This window comes from Chelon labrosus (genome assembly GCF_963514085.1).
Source record: "Chelon labrosus genome assembly, chromosome: 2".
Classification (NCBI taxonomy): Eukaryota; Metazoa; Chordata; class Actinopteri; order Mugiliformes; family Mugilidae; genus Chelon; species Chelon labrosus.
The window spans coordinates 2101177-2121935 of record NC_140338.1 but is presented as its reverse complement, the minus strand read 5'-3'; the positions used below and the strand labels follow the sequence as shown (position 1 = coordinate 2121935).

The 20759-nt window shown below is 44.7% G+C and overlaps 1 protein-coding gene across 1 annotated transcript; it reads left to right on the top strand.

The window, feature by feature from the left end:
* The first annotated feature begins 419 nt into the window (after nt 1-419).
* On the top strand, nt 420-19522 carry abcc10 (ATP-binding cassette, sub-family C (CFTR/MRP), member 10). The gene is made up of 22 exons (XM_084567807.1): nt 420-683; nt 2264-2477; nt 2594-3965; nt 4053-4280; nt 5119-5275; nt 5487-5644; nt 6320-6399; nt 6546-6717; nt 7409-7507; nt 7699-7888; nt 8236-8313; nt 10061-10252; nt 10455-10590; nt 11391-11583; nt 13671-14014; nt 14199-14368; nt 14529-14689; nt 15656-15909; nt 15995-16140; nt 16431-16528; nt 17973-18085; nt 18167-19522. Exons 2-22 carry the CDS (start codon nt 2302-2304, stop codon nt 18300-18302), a joined length of 4653 nt encoding a protein of 1550 aa, XP_084423933.1. The 5' UTR covers nt 420-683; nt 2264-2301; the 3' UTR covers nt 18303-19522.
* The last annotated feature ends 1237 nt before the right edge of the window (nt 19523-20759 follow it).

Sequence of the window (20759 nt, the reverse complement as noted above, 5' to 3'; positions counted from 1 at the left end):
GCTCCTCAGCTCCGCCAGGCCACCGTGCAGAAAATGTAGAATATTCAAAGGAGAAAAACAGATGAACCAGTCACGTTTAATTATTTTGCCACTCATTTCTGGGATAAATTATGACGTATAACGTTTAAAATGAATAACAATATGTAAAATCTGTATTAAACTGTGAAAACAATGAAATAAACAGGTAATAGATTCATGATTTATCATCCAAACATTTCTGTTTTCAAACGTTTTTTGAAAATGACTTTTTTTTATCATAAAACACCAAAAGTTATCCATTATTATTTAATTCCTTATTACTCTTAATCCATTCAAAGTAACCCTTTACACCAGTTTTACTTTATTTGCATTCGACACTTATTTTGAAAAGCTCCTCGTTTACGTCATCAACAATCGACAGACGTAGTTCGTCGCTGCTAGCTTGATGGAAACCGGTAATATTTGAAAGCTGCCTTTATTAATTATGCTGCATTAGTAGCGTTGTTGCGTTATATTCACAAACGGTATTTTTATTACACAAACTTTTATAAATGCAGTGACGGATAAACAAGTTTAATGCGCTGATAACCCTGTAGCTAAGCTAGTCAGCTAGCATCAGCCTCATTTGTTTACACTAGTGTCACCAGCTGGTCTGTTTCAGACAGGAAACCTCTGATGTTCTCTCTGCTTCGATCTGCTCAAAGGTCAGTGCTGGAACACGTTTATGTCTGAATATTAATCACCAACAAATCATTCATAATAGTTTATAATGTACCAGTACCATGGTGTGTTTGTTACAGAAAGTTGTAATTCTGAATTCTTCTTCTTGAACTCTGAGACTTCTGAAAAACAGGTCATTCAGGAAACGTTTGTTTAAGTCGGAGACACACAGAGAACATTAAACCTTTCATTTACAGACCTTACAGTCAGACAGGTGATCACTGTTCACTTTAATAGTTCCACAATGAACTAAGAGTCTTGGTGTCTTCTATACAGGACTTTATTTTATGTTGAACAAGATGTGCAGGATGTTTTAATGCATCAGTGTTTAAATGTGTGTGCAGCAATAGTAGTGCGGTTTCTCCTATTCCCACCGTGCTACATGCAGTTAAACACAGACCAGCCATAACATTATGACCACCTTCCTAATATTGTGCAGGTCTCCCTTGTGGTGACTCATCAGACAATGGACATGGGCCTTCTGAGGGTGTCCTGTTGTTAGTGTGGGGGTCTTTGAGGGGAGGGTCCTCTGTGGATCATCCCACAGATACTTGATCAGTTTGGGATCTAGTGAATCTGGAGGCCAGGTCAACACCTTGTGCTGTTCTTCATGTTTTTTTTTTAGTTGTTCCTAAAGTGTTTTTGTGTGTGTGTCTGTGTCAGGCTGCATCCTGCTGGGGATGGCTGCTGCCATCAAGGAGTGTCATTGCTATGGGGTGGGGGTGCCTGGTCTGGTCTAGGTGGGTGCTACATGTCTAAGTAACATCCACACCAATGAATGCCAGGTCCAGAAGTTTCCCAGCAGAACATTGAACTGTCACAAGATGGTTTAAATGTTATTCACTTCTCCTGTCAGTGGTCATAATGTTGTGGCGGATCGGTGCAACTACTACTAAACCAAAGGAGTACATAAACAGAGCTTCTAAAGCAGGGGTGTCAAACTCAAATATACAGTGGGCCAAAATTTAAAACTTGGACAAAGTCGCGGGCCAACATTGATATTTATTGAAAAGATTGACCTAAACAAGTTCAAACAAAATGGAACAAGCAAAGCTGATATAACTTAATATTGCACACATGCAAACACATCAATGACATTCTTTTCTTAAATAAAATTTAAATTAAAACCATGTGCCTCTTTCTTATGCAGCCTTCTTTAACGGGCTAATAATAAATAAATAAATAAAAAAAAACAATAATAAACCAATTGACTAATAATAATATCTGTCTACATATTACATATGTAGACAGATATTCTGCCTCCCACCTGTCCAGAAAGCTCCTGTTTTCTGCCTTTCTTTTCGACATTCTTGGGATCGGTACAACGGTGCCAGTAGCAGCATGAGGTTGCTATGACTACTGTCAACAGAGGAGAGGGTGTTTATGGGTCCTGTACTGATTGACACGCCAAAACACGGCCTCTGCGGGCCATATTTGGCCCGCGGGCCAGAGTTTGACACCTGTGTTCTAAAGGTACGGTGAATGTACCCTGGGATATGTGTCTGTTTTCTTGATGCAGACTAGAACTCTAACGTCTTCATCATATTATTTTTTGCTCTTACAGTTATTCTCTAGAATGACAGCAGTCAGATAGGAAGAGGGATGGGTGACTTTGGGCCGGCAGAGCTGCTCGCGGGCCTCTGTCATACAGACGAGGGGAATCCTCTCCCTCTGTGGCAGAATGGAAACATCAGCCCCTGTTTCAACCAGCTGGTCCTCGGAGCCCTGCCTCACGCTGGGATGGCAGTTTTCTGCGCCTGCTACCTCGGCACGGCGAAGTAGGTCACGCTCAGATAGCTTCTCAGCGACACTGTGCTCTCATTCACGGCTTGGTGTGTCCGCTGTTTATTCATGCATTAGAGATAAAAATGATGAATATGTTTGTGTAACCCAGATGCAGCCTCCTCCAGACGTCTCCTCCGTGCGGTTGGACGCTCAGACTGGTGTCCGCTGTCCTGGCTGTGGTCCTCTTCACTGCAGATATCATCCTGGTGAGTGTCCTCCAGCTGGGGGACATGTACCTGGACATCCTAGCTAACAGCTGTGCAGTCCTGGCCTGGCTGGTCCACCTCGGCGCCATAGCTGTCCTCCAGAAGACTGCTTACAGGAGAACCAGAGGACCCGTCCTGCTGCTTCTCCTGGTTCTCCTGTTGATCCCCAACCTGGTCGTCACCTTGATGATTTACTGTGACGACCAGGAATATTTAAACCTCACAGAGCCTCTTAAATTTGCACGATTTATACTTGCCTCGGCTCGGACGCTCCCAGTTCTAGTTTACTTCCTGGCTTTTGTTTTTCCCTGCATCGGTGATGATGGGTACACCTTGTATGTTAACGCCGTGGATGGATCCCCGCTCATCTCAGAGGCCGTGCAGCCGGACACAGGGGAGATGGTGGCTGAGGACGGGAGTAGCTGCTTCTCTAGACTCTTCTACCTGTGGTTGCACCCGCTCCTCAGACGAGGGCAGCGAGGGGAGCTGGACAGACCGGCCGACGTGTACCACCTTCCCTGGAAACTTAGGACCGCTGTCATTTGTCGATACTTCCACCAGTCCTGGGAAGCCTGTCGACGAGGGGCGGGAGTCAGCGACCGCCAGGATCAGTGGCCCCGGCCGGTCAGCAGCAACCTTGTGAACGGTTCCTGGAGCTCCCACTACCAGGAGGGACCTCTGGAGCTGGAGGGGGATGTAGGATTGCTGCGGGTGCTGCACAAAGCGTTTGGGCTGCGGTACTACATGCTGGGTGTCCTCAAGGTGACGGTCAACGTGTCCAGCTTTGCAGGTCCCCTGCTCCTCAGCGGTCTCGTGAACTTCATGGAGGACAAGGATGCCCCGGTCAGCAGGGGTCTGTGGTTTGCATTCGGCCTCTTTGCCACGACCCTTCTGACTTCTGTCCTCAGAAACATCTTCGTCTTCCAAGTCTCCAAGGTGGCGCTGTCGGCACGCGCCGCTCTCGTGTCGGCCATCTACGGCAAAGCCCTGCAGGTCAGCGGCTGCAGCCTGGCTGGCTTCACTCTGGGGGAGGTGGTGAACCTGATGAGCACCGACACCGACCGCGTGGTCAACTTCTGCAACAGCTTCCACGAGCTGTGGAGCCTGCCCTTCAGGTTCTCTATCACGCTCTACTTGCTGTACCTGCAGGTGGGCGTCGCGTTCCTCGGGGGATTGTGCTTGGCTCTGGTCCTGGTGCCGTTCAACAAGTTCATCGCTTCACGCATCCTCACCAACAACAAACACATGCTCCGGTGCAAAGATGACCGCGTGAAGGTGAGACCTGTTCTCTTTCTGCAGCTGCTGTCGTAGAAAGAAACAAATTCCTTCACAGCTGTCACAGATTTGTGTTTCCTCCCCCAGTTAATGACGGAGATCCTCTTTGGGATTCGTGTCATCAAGTTCTACAACTGGGAGCCTCATTTCACCCAGAAGGTGGCCGACTGTCGGAAACAGGAGCTGTCACACCTCAGGGTCATCAAGTACCTGGACGCCTTGTGTGTGTACACCTGGGCGGCTCTGCCTGTGGTCATCTCCATCCTCACCTTTGTCACGTATGTGCTGCTCGGACACCAGCTGACCGCAGCCAAGGTCGGTACGCCGAGCTGTTGGGAGACATCAAATATTCAATGTATTAATATTAAACTCTCAGCTGAAGAGTTTCCAGGGACCTGTGTAGATTATTTATTATTTACATAGGCAGAAAATCACAAATAGCAAATTTGCCTTAAACGCTGTTAAAATATTCACAATATAAAACAAAAACATTAACTTGGCCTACAAAGGAGAGATCACCACACAGGGACATTTTACTTAAATGAACATGTTTTATAATAAAATAAAAATACAGTTTTTAGTTTCTATCACTGACCCCAGATTTTATTGGATGATTGCGGAGGTCGTCTGTGATTTTAATCCCGGGCGAATCGGCCACTTCTGTGATTTGTAAAGTGAAAATTACAAACTACCTACTCTATTTCCTGTATCTCAGAGGTCCTGTGATGAAACTAATCCCTCAGCATCAGCATTTCTGTGATTTAAGGGTCTGTTTTTATTATTTTTAAAGTCCGTAAAGGCGTAAAGTCCAGACGTCTCTGACCTATTCACAGAAAAAAAAACTCAAAACCATCAGAAGATGAAAACGTGGAGGAAGATGAGACAGATGACGTGTGTGGCAGCAGATCTAGATGTGTTGGGTTTTATTTAATGACACATTAACATTGCATCGTTAAAGGTGGAGCTTGATTTAAACACAGACAGGTATCGGTCCAGTCTCAGAACAGTCTCCAGGTGAAACTAGTCCCGTGTGAAATGTGTTGTCACTAAAACTGATCCTTTAAAGCTGGATCCTCTCCTGTGAATGAACGTCGTACACACATCTAAGGATTTAAAGTACAGATGTCCTCTGTGACGTCCTCCACCTTTACAGGTGTTCACCACTCTGGCCCTGGTGGGAATGTTGATCATCCCGCTCAACGCGTTCCCCTGGGTCCTCAACGGGATCCTGGAGGCCAAAGTGTCTCTGGACAGAATCCAGCGCTTCTTCAAACTGACCAACCAGGACCTGCAGGCGTACTACGCTCTGGGTAGGCCGGCGCTTGGCTGGGTCAAAGTGCACATTTAATCCCATTTGATCAGTTGTACCTAGAAGTACTTACAGCAGCTCTCATGTATTTTTCTTTTGAATCATTGCTGTCTGTTGTTTTAAGGACAACAGCCTGGACTGAGCTACAGTTTCCTTTCTGTGACTTCTTAAACGTTCTCCATCGTCCTGAAACATTGCATTTCTGTCCCCAGTGTCTCCTGAAGACAGTCAGACTTCAGTCCTGTTGAGCCAGGGGACATTTTCCTGGCAGGCGCCCGGCAGTAACGAGGCGAGTAGAGAGGGACGAACTGAAACTGGGGCCGGGAAAGGAAGTCTACGACTGGACAGTCTCAACCTTCATGTGACTAAGGTACGAGGCGTCTGTTAAAACATACAGCTCGTCCTCTTTGGTTCTTTGGGGACAGACGCTGTGGCTGACTGATTAAAACAGCAGACAGCGGTGAACGGGGCAGATAATCAAGGAGAGAAGAGCTGAGGCGTCTGATTTTTCTACCGTTAGTTTACTGAGCTTAGTTCTGTTTTTGCTTGTGTGGATTAGATCGCAGTGTTTTGTTCATTTGTTTGCACGATTAAAGTTTTATTGAAACATTAAACAAAGGTAAGAATGCTTTTATAAGAGAATAACTACATAAAATGAGACAATTATTAGGCTTCTCATAAAAACATTGAATGCAAAATGGCTTATCAACACACAAGATGTATGTATTTACTGTGTTGGGCTAAAATATCAGGCTCTGAACGATGATAAATAAAGAGCAGAGTCTTATTTGGGAGCCGTGGCAAAAGAGACAGAACTTCCCATCACTACCCCTGGATGCATTTGAGAGATCTGATCTCTGACCACACTTGGAGGTGGTCTGGGTCGCTTGTGTCCTCGTCCCTGTGGTAGTGTGAATGCAGCGCGTCCTGAGTCGTATTAAAGACCTCCTATACTCACCAGGGGTTTTGCTCGACAATGATTTTTTTAAGCTTTCCGTCAGTTTGTGGGACGTCGGTAACAGGGGTAGATGTCTGTGTGCTTCAGGGCTCTCTGGTGGTTGTGGTGGGGAAGGTCGGCTGTGGGAAGAGTTCCTTACTTGCTGCGTTAACTGGAGAACTCAACAGGTACGCTGCTTTTTAAAGGTTACCTTAAATACTCAGTCAGTCAGTCATGATTGTTGATGTCTAGATGTCTGCGCTGTAGCTTTAGCCGCTTTAAAACAACTCAGCAGATGCTTCGTTTCATCCCAACCATCCACGTCTCTCTGCAGGCTGAGCGGCGTCCTCTACGTGGCGGACAGAGCGGCGGGCTTCGGTCTGGCCTCTCAGGATCCGTGGATCCAGCACGCATCGGTGCGGGACAACATCCTGTTTGGGAAAGACTACGACGCCGCCTTCTACCAGGCTGTGGTCGAGGCGTGTGCGCTCTCAGATGATCTCAACGTACGACCACGACTCCCTCAACTGTCTGAATTAATCCTCTCTGAACGGTGATAGCCTGGGAGCCGGACCCAAAGGTGGTCTGGAGTCATTCTGGTGGGAACTGATGATGCTCCTGCAAGGGTCTGCAGGTCCAAACTAATCGTTGGGGTTAGAGTAACAACGACACATTCTCATATTCTGATAAGACTCTGGTTTCACACTCACTATTCCTGGAGGGATTTGAGCTCTGGACAAGTATTGATCCACGGGGTAGTTGATGGGGAGGCATACACTGATGAGCCAGAACATAATGACCACCCTGCGCTGGTCTTGTTGGTCCCGAGCATCAAGGCGTCTGTCTGCAGCAGATCATTTAAGTCCCGTTACCTTCAGATCTCTGTCGCTAGCTCTTCACCACTGCACTTATCTGATAACATGACCCCTGTTAAAGTTGCTCACGTCTTTATTTCCTGCTGCCTGACATCACACATATGCTCTGACTCATTTGGGTATTTACGTTTCACGTGACGGACCCTGAAAGGTGACGTTACCATCGTCTGGAGAGGATGCATTCTTATTAGACTTCCTATCAAGCTCTTTGCGGTCCAACATCTCCATCAGGAGCTGATAAATATAAACCTTTTTTTTTTAAACTTTAAAGCTTTAAAAGTGGTTTGTCTGATAATTTCCTTCCTGTTTTCTGTGAGCGCAGATTTTACCAAATGGCGACAAGACAGAAGTGGGTGAGAACGGCGTGACTCTGAGCGGAGGACAGAAGGCACGGCTGGCCCTCGCCAGAGCTGTTTACATGGTCAGTCCTCTGCACGATGCAGCCTTCTGCTCTGAAGGATCTGTTAGCGAATACTGATACCCATGGAAAGGTCTTTAAGAAGAGGTTTTACTGGGACTTGACGCCTGTTTCAGATGATATGACATTAAAATCTTTCCCCGTCCGTTCAAACAATGTGCTTTAAAACCTTCTGCTCATCCTCACCCCTCCAGGACAAAGACATCTACCTCCTGGACGATCCACTGGCAGCGGTCGACACAGACGTGGCCGAACACCTCATGAAGAAATGTATCCTGGAGCTCCTCGGGGGAAAGACCAGAATCCTTTGCACGCACCGCATAGAGTTTGTGGACAAGGCTGACATGGTGGTCCTCATGGACAACGGGACGATAACCAGAACAGGTAGAAGGTCAAAGCTTTTCAAATTACATTAATTCTGAGACATGTGCTTAAATATTACGCCGTGCATCACCAGAAGTTGTTGCAAAAGACATTAAATCTGTTGGAGGCTGCAGCTTATTCTCTTTAGTCTGTTTATAATTAGCTTACGTGTTTAGTTTATTACTTGAGGAGCATGTTCACTTTAAGCAAAACCTCCCAGAACAAGCAAGAGAAAAAAAAAAACATAGCATCATCTGAAATGTGATGTAAGTTTATGTGGAATTTGCCTCTAAAACTGAGTTCTGCTCGTGTTGTACTGAGTGAGAGACTCTGTCCTGACGTCTGTCCTTTTCCTTCCTGTCAAACAGGGACTCCTGCAGAAATCCTTCCTCTGGTAGAAGCAGTACCAAAACAACGGAAGAATGACCAGAACACCAAAGAGAAAGGTATGTTGTTCATGTTCAGCCTCTGCCACTTCAACCTTTCATTAACTGTAGTTGTTAGTATTAAAGGGGAACTACTGTTTTTTTACAACCTGGACCTTATTTCTGGGATAAAATACCATTGTTTACTTTAGTGTCATTTGGAGTCGTTCGTCAGATATTTAGATCCGCGTATATCCATATAGTGGGAGCAGGGGCCGCGTTAACCGAATATTTTCCTTTTAAATTCCTATTTTTTTTAAATATGACGGAAAAATCTGAAGTCCATCCGTCATTTTGACAGATTGCAATTCACTCCCCTGACCACTTGGTGGCGAGTGACCTTATTAATCAGCTCTTGTCTCTAATCGAAGTCTGCATTCCAAACATCGCGGAACCTTTGTTGGAGCACGATTTCCTGGTACACCGATTACACTGATGCACACGTCAGAGCTCGGCTAACCATATGTCTATGTCTATGCAGCTAACGGCTACCAAAATGTAATTTGCATAGCACCGAAGCACTTCAACCCTTCGGTACCGTCTAAGAGCTGTTTATGCTAGCAGTGCCATACGGTCATGACGTGTCGGAAGCCGAAACTTTTTTCTTTTTTTTTGTCACCATTTAAAGTCAGTACTGTTCTGAAAAAAGTACTTAAAGTTAATGAAACTTTAATGAAAATTAAATGCTATTGAATATGTCTTTATTATCATTTTAAAAAATTAAAGTGACGGGTAAAAATAGATTATGACGGGATTTTTGTGACCCTGTCAGTCAAAATGACCGACAACGAAAAAGTCTAGCGCAACATCTGAGTGGGAGTGAATGGGGCACCGACACGCAGCCTCTAAATAACACATTATCTGACACGAAACTTGTTCATTTCACGAATATTTTGTTATGATACACTAGTGCTATTCCCCGTTTAGTCCAGAGTTACCTGTTATCTATTCACGGACGTGCAGTCGTCGTCCACAACCTCAGAATCGGAAAAAAATAGCAGTAGCAAATTACAGGTAAACAAGCTGGAAAAGGTGCGCGCGGTTAGTAGGTCAATCTACAGACCCTGGATGATGATAACAGGTAACTCTGGACTCAACGGGGAATAGCACTAGTGTATCATAACAAAATATTGGTGAAATAAACGAGTTTCACGGCAGATAATGTGTTATTTAGAGGCTGCGTGTCGGTGCCCCATTCACTCCCACTATATGGATACACGCTGATGTAATTATCTGACGAACGACTCCAAATGACACCAAAGTTATATGGGTGAGTAAACGATCGTATTTTATGCCAGAAATAAGGTCCAGGTTGTAAAAAAAGGTAGTTCCCCTTTAAATAGCTGTAGTTAGTCGGTTATTACACCTTGATACAGTCTGTAAATACTTTGTGCACCTTTAATATATTCAATAAAGTCTTATCTTATCTCGACATGTAGTCACTTGGTAGGGATTTTCCTGGTGTGCAGCAGATGAATCATTGCGTCTTTCCCATCATCAGGTCAAGAGTTAAATTATCTCTACGCTAACGACACATTTCTAAAAGATTGTCTGATTAGAAAGTGTCTCGCTAGCATTAGCACTGCTAGCCTGCCGCGGCACTCTTTTTTTTTTTTTAAATTGAAATATAAATATTTGAGTCAGTTTTCTTTATCAGACATGTACAGGTCTTGTTTGTTTTAGAGCAGGCTCTTCTCCAGATCAGATCATCATTTATTCTGACTAATCACTCCAGTCTGGTGTTTTATTCTTTTCTAATCATAACCAGATGGGGCGGAGCAGGATGAGGAGGAGCCAGGTTGTTCACCCCGTGATCTGTGCGTGGAGGACGATGCTGACCCGCTGGGGGCTGAGCAGAAGCAGGTGGGCGGGCTGGCGTGGAGAGTTTACCGGACCTACTGGGTGGCTGTGGGCGGACTGTTGGCCTCCTGCATCCTGATGTCTCTGCTTCTCATGCAAGGTTTGAAGATGAGCTGTCAGCTTTTCAGTTTGCTCTGTGCTCACAATACTCACCAGAATCCAGAGTTCAGTCAAATGTGATATAAACCATCAGCATTTAGTTTGTTTTATCCACCACTTATATTCTGAATATTCTGATAATTATTACTTCCTGTTCTAGTTTTAAATACAGAACTATTTTAACGTCTTGTTGTGTGGTTTAGCCTCTAAGAACGTGTCCGACTGGTGGCTGTCCCACTGGATCTCCGAGCTAAAACACAACGGTTCCACCGGGACTAACGGTTCCTCGGCTGCTCTCACTTCACCTCACCTGCTGCTTTTCTCACCTGGCGGCCTCGTGTAAGTTCACAACCAATCAGCAACATGCAAAGTTAATTATTTAGGATTTGTGCAGAAAAAAAACGGTCACATTGGACAAAGTTTTAACAATACACATTAAAAACTTTTTAAACAGGCAGTAATATACACCGATCAGCCACAACATTATGACTACTGACAGGAGAAGTGAATAACATTTAAACCATCTTGTGACAGTTCAATGTTCTGCTGGGAAACTTCTGGACCTGGAATTCATTGGTGTGGATGTTACTTAGACATGTAGCACCCACCTAGACCAGACCAGGCACCCCCACCCCATAGCAATGACACTCCTTGATGGCAGCAGCCATCCCCAGCAGGATGCAGCCTGACACAGACACACACACAAAAACACTTTAGGAACAACTAAAAAAAAAAACATGAAGAACAGCACAAGGTGTTGACCTGGCCTCCAAATTCACTAGATCCCAAACTGATCAAGTATCTGTGGGATGATCCACAGAGGCCCCTCCCCTCAAAGGCCCCCCCACTAACAACAGGACACCCTCAGAAGGCCCATGTCCATTCTCTGATGAGTCACCACAAGGGAGACCTGCACAATAGTAGGAAGGTGGTCATAATGTTACGCCTTTGTGATTCATTTTATAGTACGGTCAAGACGCAGCTCTAATTGAGGAGATAAAGACTCAACCCTCAGTATTTGTCAGTCAGTATTATACTGTTATAAATGATCTGGTAGAGTTTATTCTACTGGATTTCTTTTCCTGTCTTTATTCCAACTCTCCACTGAAATAAACGACTCAAATATTCCCCCCATCCAGATCTCCTCCTCCCTCTGAGCAAACCCTCGTCTCCAGCAGCGTGAACTCGAGCGTCAGCTTTTATCTGACCGTCTACGGCTCCATTGCGGCGGCCAACACCGTCTTCACCGCCCTCCGAGCCTTCCTCTTTGCCTACGGAGTCGTCTGCGCCGCCTCTGCCATCCACAACAGACTTCTGGATCGGGTCCTTAAGGTGCGTCATCCTGATCTTCTCGGCTCGGCCGGCGGATCAGGTCACGTTTGGCTGCTGTGACGCAGGATGGAGACGGGAAGGTTTCCAGACTGTGAGGCGCTATTTCCTTACAAAGATATGCTGGATTCCTTTAAGACCCTTTAAAAGTATTTATATATTTACAATAAATCAAATGCAAACATCGCTCCTAGTAATAAAGTTAGAGAATAATAACTTTACAACCACAAAGCTCTGTGGATCATTAGATGTTACTGTTCTTTTATTGTGTGCAGCTTTCTGACAACTTCAGCTTCTTAACAATGATGTCTTAAAATAATTTGGGTCTCAAAACATCCGTCCTGAACGTAGACAAAGAGAACCTGAACAAACACAAGCAAATATTCTGCTTGTTTATTTAGGAAAAGGAGGTGAGGTTCAAAAACTAAGTGCACCTCTACACTTATACTTACAACAGTTTCTCGAGGAGTCGCATGCAATTTATTTATTTTTTATTACAAAAAGAAATCCAGATAAAAGTCTATATTTAAATACAAACAGGTAATAACTGGAGCATGGTCTTCAGTAGACACAGCAGCCTTTTGTGCAGTAGCTCACCTAAAGATGCTCGACAAACGTAAATAAATAGGAGTTAAACTCAAGGTAAAATTAGAGTCCATCTGTTCAGAAGTAATAATAATAATAATAATAATAATAATAATGATAATAATAATAATAATAATGATAATACATTTTATTTATAGGCGCCTTTCAAAGCATCCAAGAACACCGTACAACAGGGTTTAAAATACATACATTTACCAAACTACAACTATAAGACCCTAAAAGATACGATAAAAAGATAAAAGATTTGGTTTAAAAAACAAAATAATAATAAAAAAAATAAATAAATAAAAAAATAATAATAAATAAAAAAAATAAATACATAAAATCAAATAAAATACATAAAAAAATATATAAAAAGAAAACAATAAATACATAAAATCAAATAAAATACATAAAAAAATATATAAAAAGAAAAAAATAAATAAAAATAAAATAAAATAAAATACAAAAAAATAAAAAAATAAAAAAATAAAAAATAAAAACAAAAAAATATAAAAAATAAAAAAAATAAAAATCTGGATGAACTGTTTTGTTAAGAATTAAGAAAAACCTTTAATAACCTCTAATATCAAGAGTAAAAAATGTAGGGTATAAAATATAAATAATAAAATAGAATAGTACTGGCAAATATGCAAAAAGTATTGAATTGCACAGATGATTGTCAGATATACACATGGACCAGGTGTAACTGAGTTAAGAAGGTGTACACAGTAAAATATTAAAGTTTAAACAAAAGCTAATAAATCAGGAATTTGTTAAAGTCTCGTTGTGTTGTCGATATAATTAAATTAATTTGTCCAAATAAAGGTGAATGATTCAAGTCTCAATATTTATTCAGCTCATAGATCTGGTTTGGTCTCCTCTACTTTCACCTGAGAAATTAAACATTCCTGCAGAGAGACTGATCCAGAAACACATAAGATTAAAATAAAGGTCTGAACCTGAAATAAGAGCTGAGGGCTGGATAGAGCAGGACTGGATAGAGCTGAGGGCTGGATAGAGCAGGACTGGATAGAGCAGGGCTGGATAGAGCAGGACTGGATAGAGCAGGGCTGGATAGAGCAGGGCTGGATAGAGCAGGACTGGATAGAGCAGGGCTGGATAGAGCAGGACTGGATAGAGCAGGACTGGATAGAGCAGGACTGGATAGAGCAGGGCTGGATAGAGCAGGGCTGGATAGAGCAGGACTGGATCGTCATCGTTGTCTGTTTGCTCATCTCATGTGATTACCTTGTTAACGGAGGCGTGGAGCGTGAGGAGCCGTTTCAGGTGCACCTGTTCCGGAAAGAATAATGTTACATGACTCATGGCGGTGCAGCTTTGATCAGGTGTGGAACAAACCACAAGGGTGAACTTATAGAAGAGAACGCCAGCTCTGACTGTCTTCTTCTTCTTTTTAGATCGACACACAGTCTCTGAAATGAAGTTGAAATGTGTCCAAACTCATAACCCAACCTAAATCTGAGTATTTCCTTGTGTCCCAGGCCACGGTGACCTTCTTCGACACCACCCCTCTGGGCCGCATACTCAACCGCTTCTCCTCTGACCTGTACAGCGTGGACGACAGCCTGCCCTTCATCCTGAACATCCTGCTGGCCAACGTCTTCGGCCTGCTGGGCATGCTGGTGGTGATAAGCTACGGCCTGCCCTGGGTCCTGGTGCCCCTGCTGCCCCTGGCTCTGCTCTACTACCGCACGCAGCACTACTACAGGCACACGTCCCGGGAGCTGAAGCGCCTGTGCAGTCTCACCCTGTCGCCCATCTACTCGCACTTCTCTGAGACGCTGACCGGCCTGGGAACCATCCGGGCCAGCGGCAGCTCAGCCAGGTCAGAGGCACGAATGTAAACCTTTAAAAGTGAAGACACTAATAAACACCATCAGACAGATAAAAGCTTTACTTCCTGAGGTTTACGTGTCATTTGCCTCGTCGTCGTCGTCGTAGTCTCTTTAAATCCATCCCTTGTTGCTCTCGACAACGACAAACTTAAAGCGTTTCCGTTTTGTCTCCAGGTTCGAGGAGGAGAACGCCAGGCGTCTGGAGCAGAACCAACGCTGCATGTTCCTCAGCAACGCCGCCATGCAGTGGCTGGACATCCGCCTGCAGCTGATGGGCGTTGCCGTGGTGACGGGCCTCGGGGTGATAGCTGTCATTCAGCACCAGTTTAATTCTGTCGATCCAGGTGAGACGACGGCGGCTGGATTTTGTGGCTGCGATGTTTAAGAGGAGGTGTTTGGCTTTGCTTCCTGTTGATCACTGTGTGTGTGTGTGTGTGTGTGTGTGTGTGTGTGTGTGTGTGTGTGTGTGTGTGTGTGTGTGTGTGTGTGTGTGTCTCGGGTCAGGTCTGGTGGGTCTGTCCCTGTCCTACGCCCTGTCCATCACTCAGCTGCTCTCCGGCCTCATATTCAGCTTCACGCAGACCGAGATGCAGCTGGTGAGCGTGGAGCGAACCGAGGAATACTCCACCGGTCTGCCGATGGAGCCGCAGCATCAGAACGCACAGGTGAGACGAAGGAGCTGCGACGTCACAAGTTACAACCAGGCCATCCCTAAATATACACACATAGATCAGCTTTAATATTGTCTAGTCTTAAGTTAGAGACGTAGTTTAGTTGCTGCCGTCGCTTTAAGTTTGTTCTCGTACAAAGTGCTCATAAAAAATTATTTGGCTTTTTTTGACAAAAAGTCTTTTCTGTCTAAGGGTAAAAACAGATTTCTACAAAGTAATGTCGGTTAATTCAGAATATTTAACGTAAAATAAGCGACTACATAACTGTCCACCCCCTTAAAGTCAGTTTTTAGTAGATGCGGTCTCACATGTGAATCGGTCTCTGGACTCTGCAGTGATCAGAACTTTCCAGGTCAAGTTAGACCTCCACCGCCATGCTTCACAGTCAGGATGATGTCTTTGTGGTATTCAGAGTCTCTGAGGATTTTAAATCCTCAATCCTTTGCGAGGACGTCCTGTTCTGGGCAGATGTACACGTCTACCACGTTCCTTCTATTTCTTAACTTGACTTAAAAACATTTTTATATCCGTCCCCTGATTTATAACGGTTCAGTAACCCTGTCTCAGAGCGTTGTTGATCACTTCTTTTACATTTTAGATTTTTAATTAATTGACATTACTTTGTAGAAATCAGTTTACACTTCTGCAGTAAAGACTTTATTTTTCTAAATTATTTTGTTTTTCTCATGTTGTGTCAAAATGTTCACATTAGATGTGACCTCTGACCTCTAGTCTGGAAATCTGCTAAATACTACAGAGTACTACTGCTCAGTTTGTTTACTTGGTTTCATGTAATACTCTGTATGTATATTATACTGTACTAAAATATAACTGAACCAGTATTAGTAATATTACTCTACTGCTGTGTATTTAAATACTGTGCTGAGCCGATGCAGTGAAGCCTAGTTGTTCTAGTACCTGACTGAGTATCTCCGTCTGTATTCCCTCCGTTGACCTCAGCTTCCTCCTGCTTGGCCCGAGCACGGCTGGTTGGAGCTCCGTGACGTGGCCCTGTCCTACAGAGACGGTCTCCCTAACGCCCTGGACGGAGTCAGCCTGGTGGTGCGTCCCGGGGAGAAGATAGGCATCGTGGGACGTACGGGCTCCGGCAAGTCCACCATGTTCCTGGCCCTGTTTCGTATGGTGGAGCTGAGCCGGGGTCAGATTCTCCTGGACCAGCTGGACATCAGCACCGTGGGCCTGGCTCAGCTCAGGTGGAGGACAGAGACATCATCACAGTCCGTTCAGGATGACAAGAGACACCAATAACCAGTTGTGTGACGTTGGCGCCCCCTGCAGGTCCCGGCTGGCCATCATTCCTCAGGACCCCTTTCTGTTCAGCGGGAGCGTCAGGGAGAATCTGGACCCCTGCGGGCGACACCTGGATGAGCAGCTGCTGGACGTCCTGGACCAGTGTCACCTCAGCAGTGTGGTCACCAGGATGGGTGAGAGTTAATTATTGAGCATGAGAGAGAGCGTGACACAGTCAATTAACGAGGAGAGGGAGGACAGGGTGTGTTTGTTTTAATGACTCCTGACTCACCGTTCACTCCACCCTGTTCCAACAACTGTCTGCTTACAGATACACAATGTACCACAGGTTATGTCAGCTGTTAAATAATTATATGTCATTCATATGTTACCCTCCTCTTCCTCGTGTTCTTATGTGTCTAATTAAATGCTTCATGCATTATTAATTAACTGATTGTTCGTTCGTGCTGTGTGTGAACGTCAGGTGGTCTGGATGCTGAGGTGGGAGAGAGAGGAAAGTCCTTCTCAGCGGGACAGAGGCAGCTGCTGTGTCTGGCCAGAGCTCTGTTGACACAGGCCAAGGTGAGACCGGAGCCGCACCGCTCAAAGCAACAAAGCAACAAAGAAATAATAATAATAAAGAAAAGAAATGTATTTCTATTCTGGATCTGCTGTTTCTCTTGCGGCGACTCCACCCTTTATTGTTAAAAGCTGAAACTTGAAGTCAAAGGACTCTTTGTGCGTCTCGGTGACGCTGCAGGGCTGGACCTGAGAGCCTCTAAATAAGAATAAGGTTCGAACAAAACAGGATCCTGAGGACTTAATGTTTAACAATCACTCTGGAAGCTGACTGAGTTTATTTCACTGAGCTCTTTTAAATCCAAACTGAGATTAACTGAGAGGCCGCCTCCACAATGGGGACTTGTGTTTTTTTTATTTTATATAATTCATTCATTCATATTCTGTAACTGATGATCCTGTGAAGGGCCACGGGGGGGGGGGGGGGGGGGTCTACTGGAGCCTGTCCCAGCTGTCATTGGTCATGACGACTGAATTAAATCGAGATTTTTGCATTTTTTTTCAAGGAAGTGGCCTTTTGTTACCTACGCCGATCAACCGTAACATTACGACCACCTGCATGATACTGTGCAGGTTCTCTTTTGCCGTCCAAACAGCCCTGACCCGTCAAAGCATGGACCCCACAGATACTGGATTGGATTGAGATCTGGGAATATTGGAGGCCAAGTCAATGCCTTGAATTCAGGGAATATTGTTCATTCATTCATTCATTCATTCATTGTCTGGAGCCTATCCCAGCTGTCATTGGTCTAGAGGTGGGGCCAGTTTAGAATCACCAATGAACCTAACCAGCATGTCTTTGGACGGTGGGAGGAAGCTGGAGAACCTGGAGAGAACCCACGCAGACACAGGGAGAACATGCAAACTACACACAGAAAGGAACCAGTCAGAACATGATGGATTAGAACCCAGAACCTTCTGGCTGTGAGGCATCAGTGCTGACCACCACACCACTGTGCTCCGCCCCTTTTAGTATCTGCTTGTAAATGTTTATGTTTTTCCTTTTATTAGTCCGTCGTCTCTGCCTGTCTTGGCCCGGTCTCCCTTAAACAACTTAATCTCAGGGCGTTAAACATTGAATTCATTGTAAAATTTTATTTTTTTTGCGTCCTGCTAAAACGATGGTGTGAGTTCAGGCGGATGTGTCAGGTTATTTTTGATATGAGCAAAGAACATGATATGAATCTAAAGATCATGAGAGAAGTGGCTCTTGTTGTGTTTTTATTTATTTAGATCTCTCTAAAACATTTCTATAATAATAATAATGAATGTGATTGTATTTATTCTTCTTCTTACGCAGCCACTAACAATAACACTTTCTAATGTCATTCAGTTAATCCTCCAGTAAACACTCGTCATGTTTTACATCCTTTATTCTCCAGCAGCAGTTTCACCTTCACTCACCTCCTCCTCCTCCTCCTCCTCCTCCCTCCTCCCCGTCCCGTAGGTGCTGTGCATCGATGAGGCCACGGCCAGCGTGGACCAGAAGACGGACAAACTGCTGCAGCAGACCATCAGGGACAAGTTCCAGGACAAGACTGTGCTCACCATCGCCCACAGGTAGAAGAGAAAACCTGAACCACTGACCTGCAGGTCACATTCCAGTCTGAGTCTGTTAGTGACGCCGCTTGTTCTCTGCAGGATCAACACCATCATGGACTGTGACCGGGTTCTGGTGATGCAAGCTGGGAAGGTGGTGGAGTTTGACTCTCCTGCTGCTCTCTGCCGGACCGATGACTCCATCTTCCACAGACTGGTCGGTGGTCAGGGACACTGAGACGGACAGAAGACACCCGGAGGGACAAATCAGACGTTACACTTCGATACTCTGTCCCCACGTTGTTTTAGTCTTTTACTGCTTCACATGTTACTGACTCATTAAATGGTCGAAGCAGAGACGCTGTGAATCCCGTCTGCAGTGAGTGGCTGCTTGGACTCAGAGGTGACGGGTGGCTGACGCAGATTTAGCAGATTACTCGTCCTGAATGAGAAGAAAACTGCACCTAAATTACATTTTCTTTTTCCAAAATTTCCAAATTCACTGCACATTTTTAGCTTTATAGAGATTATCCAGGCCTAAACCTAAACCGTGTCCTTGTGGAGTCAAAACATCTTTTCCTCTTCGTTGCTTCACAGCGTCAGAGCTGCTAAAAAGAACCAGAATCCCTAAAAGTGAAGCGACTGACAGCAGCTCCTGCAAACAACCCTGTGTGTCAGCTGACTGTCTGTTCACTCATTCATCTTTTTTTAATACAATAGTTTGTGGGCTTCATTTTTCTCAGGATGCAATGGGAACAAACGACCCAGTCGTTAATTTTTAACTTGAAACGTGAGTAAAGAGAAAGAAAGAATCCTCCGTTAGCTGCTCTATTTGCTTCAGTCTTGTTGTATTTATGTCCTAATTTAAATGGTCACAGATTTTGTTTGTCCACATTTTAAACACCTCGAGCTCCCTCAGGAACGACACCACCTGACATATTGAATGTTCGTGATAATTTCCGTCCATCTGCTCAGATCAACGTGGATCATCTGCTCAGTTACTCGCCTCTAGATCAGCGGCACGTAGAATTCATCGTGAATTAAATTGATGCACGTGAAGAACATGATACCAAGTCTGTAAAACGTCATGACCACTGAATTAAATTGAGATTTTTGCATTTTTTTCAAGGAAGTTGGCTTTTGTTACCTACATCGATCAACCGTAACATTACGACCACCTGTGTGATATTGTGCAGATTCTCTTTTGCCGTCAAAACAGCCCTGACCCATCGAGGTGTAGACCCCACAGATACTGGATTGGACTGAGATCTGGGAATATTGGAGGCCAAGTCAATGCCTTGAATTCAGGAAATATTGTTCATTCATTCATTGGTCTAGAGGGGGGGTCCACCCTGGACAGGTCTCCAGTCTATCCCAGCTGTCATTGGTCTAGAGGGGGGGTCCACCCTGGACAGGTCTCCAGTCTATCCCAGCTGTCATTGGTCTAGAGGGGGGGTCCACCCTGGACAGGTCTCCAGTCTATCACAGGGCTAACACAGAGAGACACTCACACCTACGGCCATCACCAATGAACCTAACCAGCATGTCTTTGGACGGTGGGAGGAAGCTGGAGAACCTGGAGAGAACCCACGCAGACACAGGGAGAACCAGTCGGCCTGGATTAGAACCCAGAACCTTCTGGTGGCTGTGAGGCATCAGTGAATATCATTTCTATTAAAGAGTGTAAACCACAGGTGTCAAACTGATCCCTGAAAGGGCCGCTGTGGCTGCAGGTTTTCATTCCAACCATGCAGCAGCACACCTGACTCGGCTCAATCAATCAACTGAACTGCCTTCACACAGTCACTTCAGGTGTCCTCTTGCTTGATTGGAACAAAAACTTGCCAGCCACACCTACTGCATGGGTGCTGCATGGTTGGAATGAACACCTGCAGCCACAGCGGTCCTTTCAGGGATCAGTTTGACACCCCTGGTGTAAATGATCTGTAACGATGCTTACAGGCACAACTTTTTTGGCCATTTGTCAGCAGCACACACACTCACCCTGTCATCTGTGTGATTCATCAGACCAGGCCTCCTTCTTCTTCTTCTTCTCCTACTGATCCAGTTCCAGTTCTGACTCTCACATACTCATCATCCCACAAATAGAAACTCTGATTCACCGTCTATTCTTAAAAATTGGAGCGTTTTCCGTTTCTTTTATGTTACGTCACCGTAGTTCACCCCCTCACCTCAACGCTGATGCAACAAATGACGGTTAAATCATTCAGGACTCTTTGTGGAATCGCTTTCTGATGCCTCGCAGCCGTCTTCTGTTGTAAAGACGCTGTTTTGATGGTGTTTAATGAGCTGATGGTGGTGGTTTGTAAAGGAAATGTAAGAAATGAAGAGTTAATGTTGACGTCTTGTTTCACTCTCTGTACAGACTGTGATTAAATGTCCTGTTTGCTTTTCTGAATGAAAAGTTTATTATTGTTAGAATATGATGATGTAATGCTTTTTACATTTTTGTTGAAGGTCTTTTTTATATTTATATCCAAAGGGAAGAACTTTTCTTCTTCTGACTCTGACTACAAACCCAGATTAAAGTATTCATGTTCTGTATATTGTGAAATATTCTGTGACAACTGGACGATTCAAACTGATAACCTGAACTTCAAATTGAGATCCAAGCGCTGATAGAGAGGAGGAGCTCTGAACGGCTCTTGATGTGCAACACGTTCACATGTGAGCG

What these genes read in the sequence shown, in the direction of transcription:
- abcc10 (XM_084567807.1), top strand. Translation starts at nt 2,302, where the DNA reads ATGGGTGACTTTGGGCCGGCAGAGCTGCTCGCGGGCCTCTGTCATACA. An exon ending in ACCAGCTGACCGCAGCCAAG is followed by an intron (nt 4,281 to 5,118) that starts GTCGGTACGCCG and finishes CCACCTTTACAG; the next exon opens with GTGTTCACCACTCTGGCCCT. An exon ending in TTAACTGGAGAACTCAACAG is followed by an intron (nt 6,400 to 6,545) that starts GTACGCTGCTTT and finishes GTCTCTCTGCAG; the next exon opens with GCTGAGCGGCGTCCTCTACG.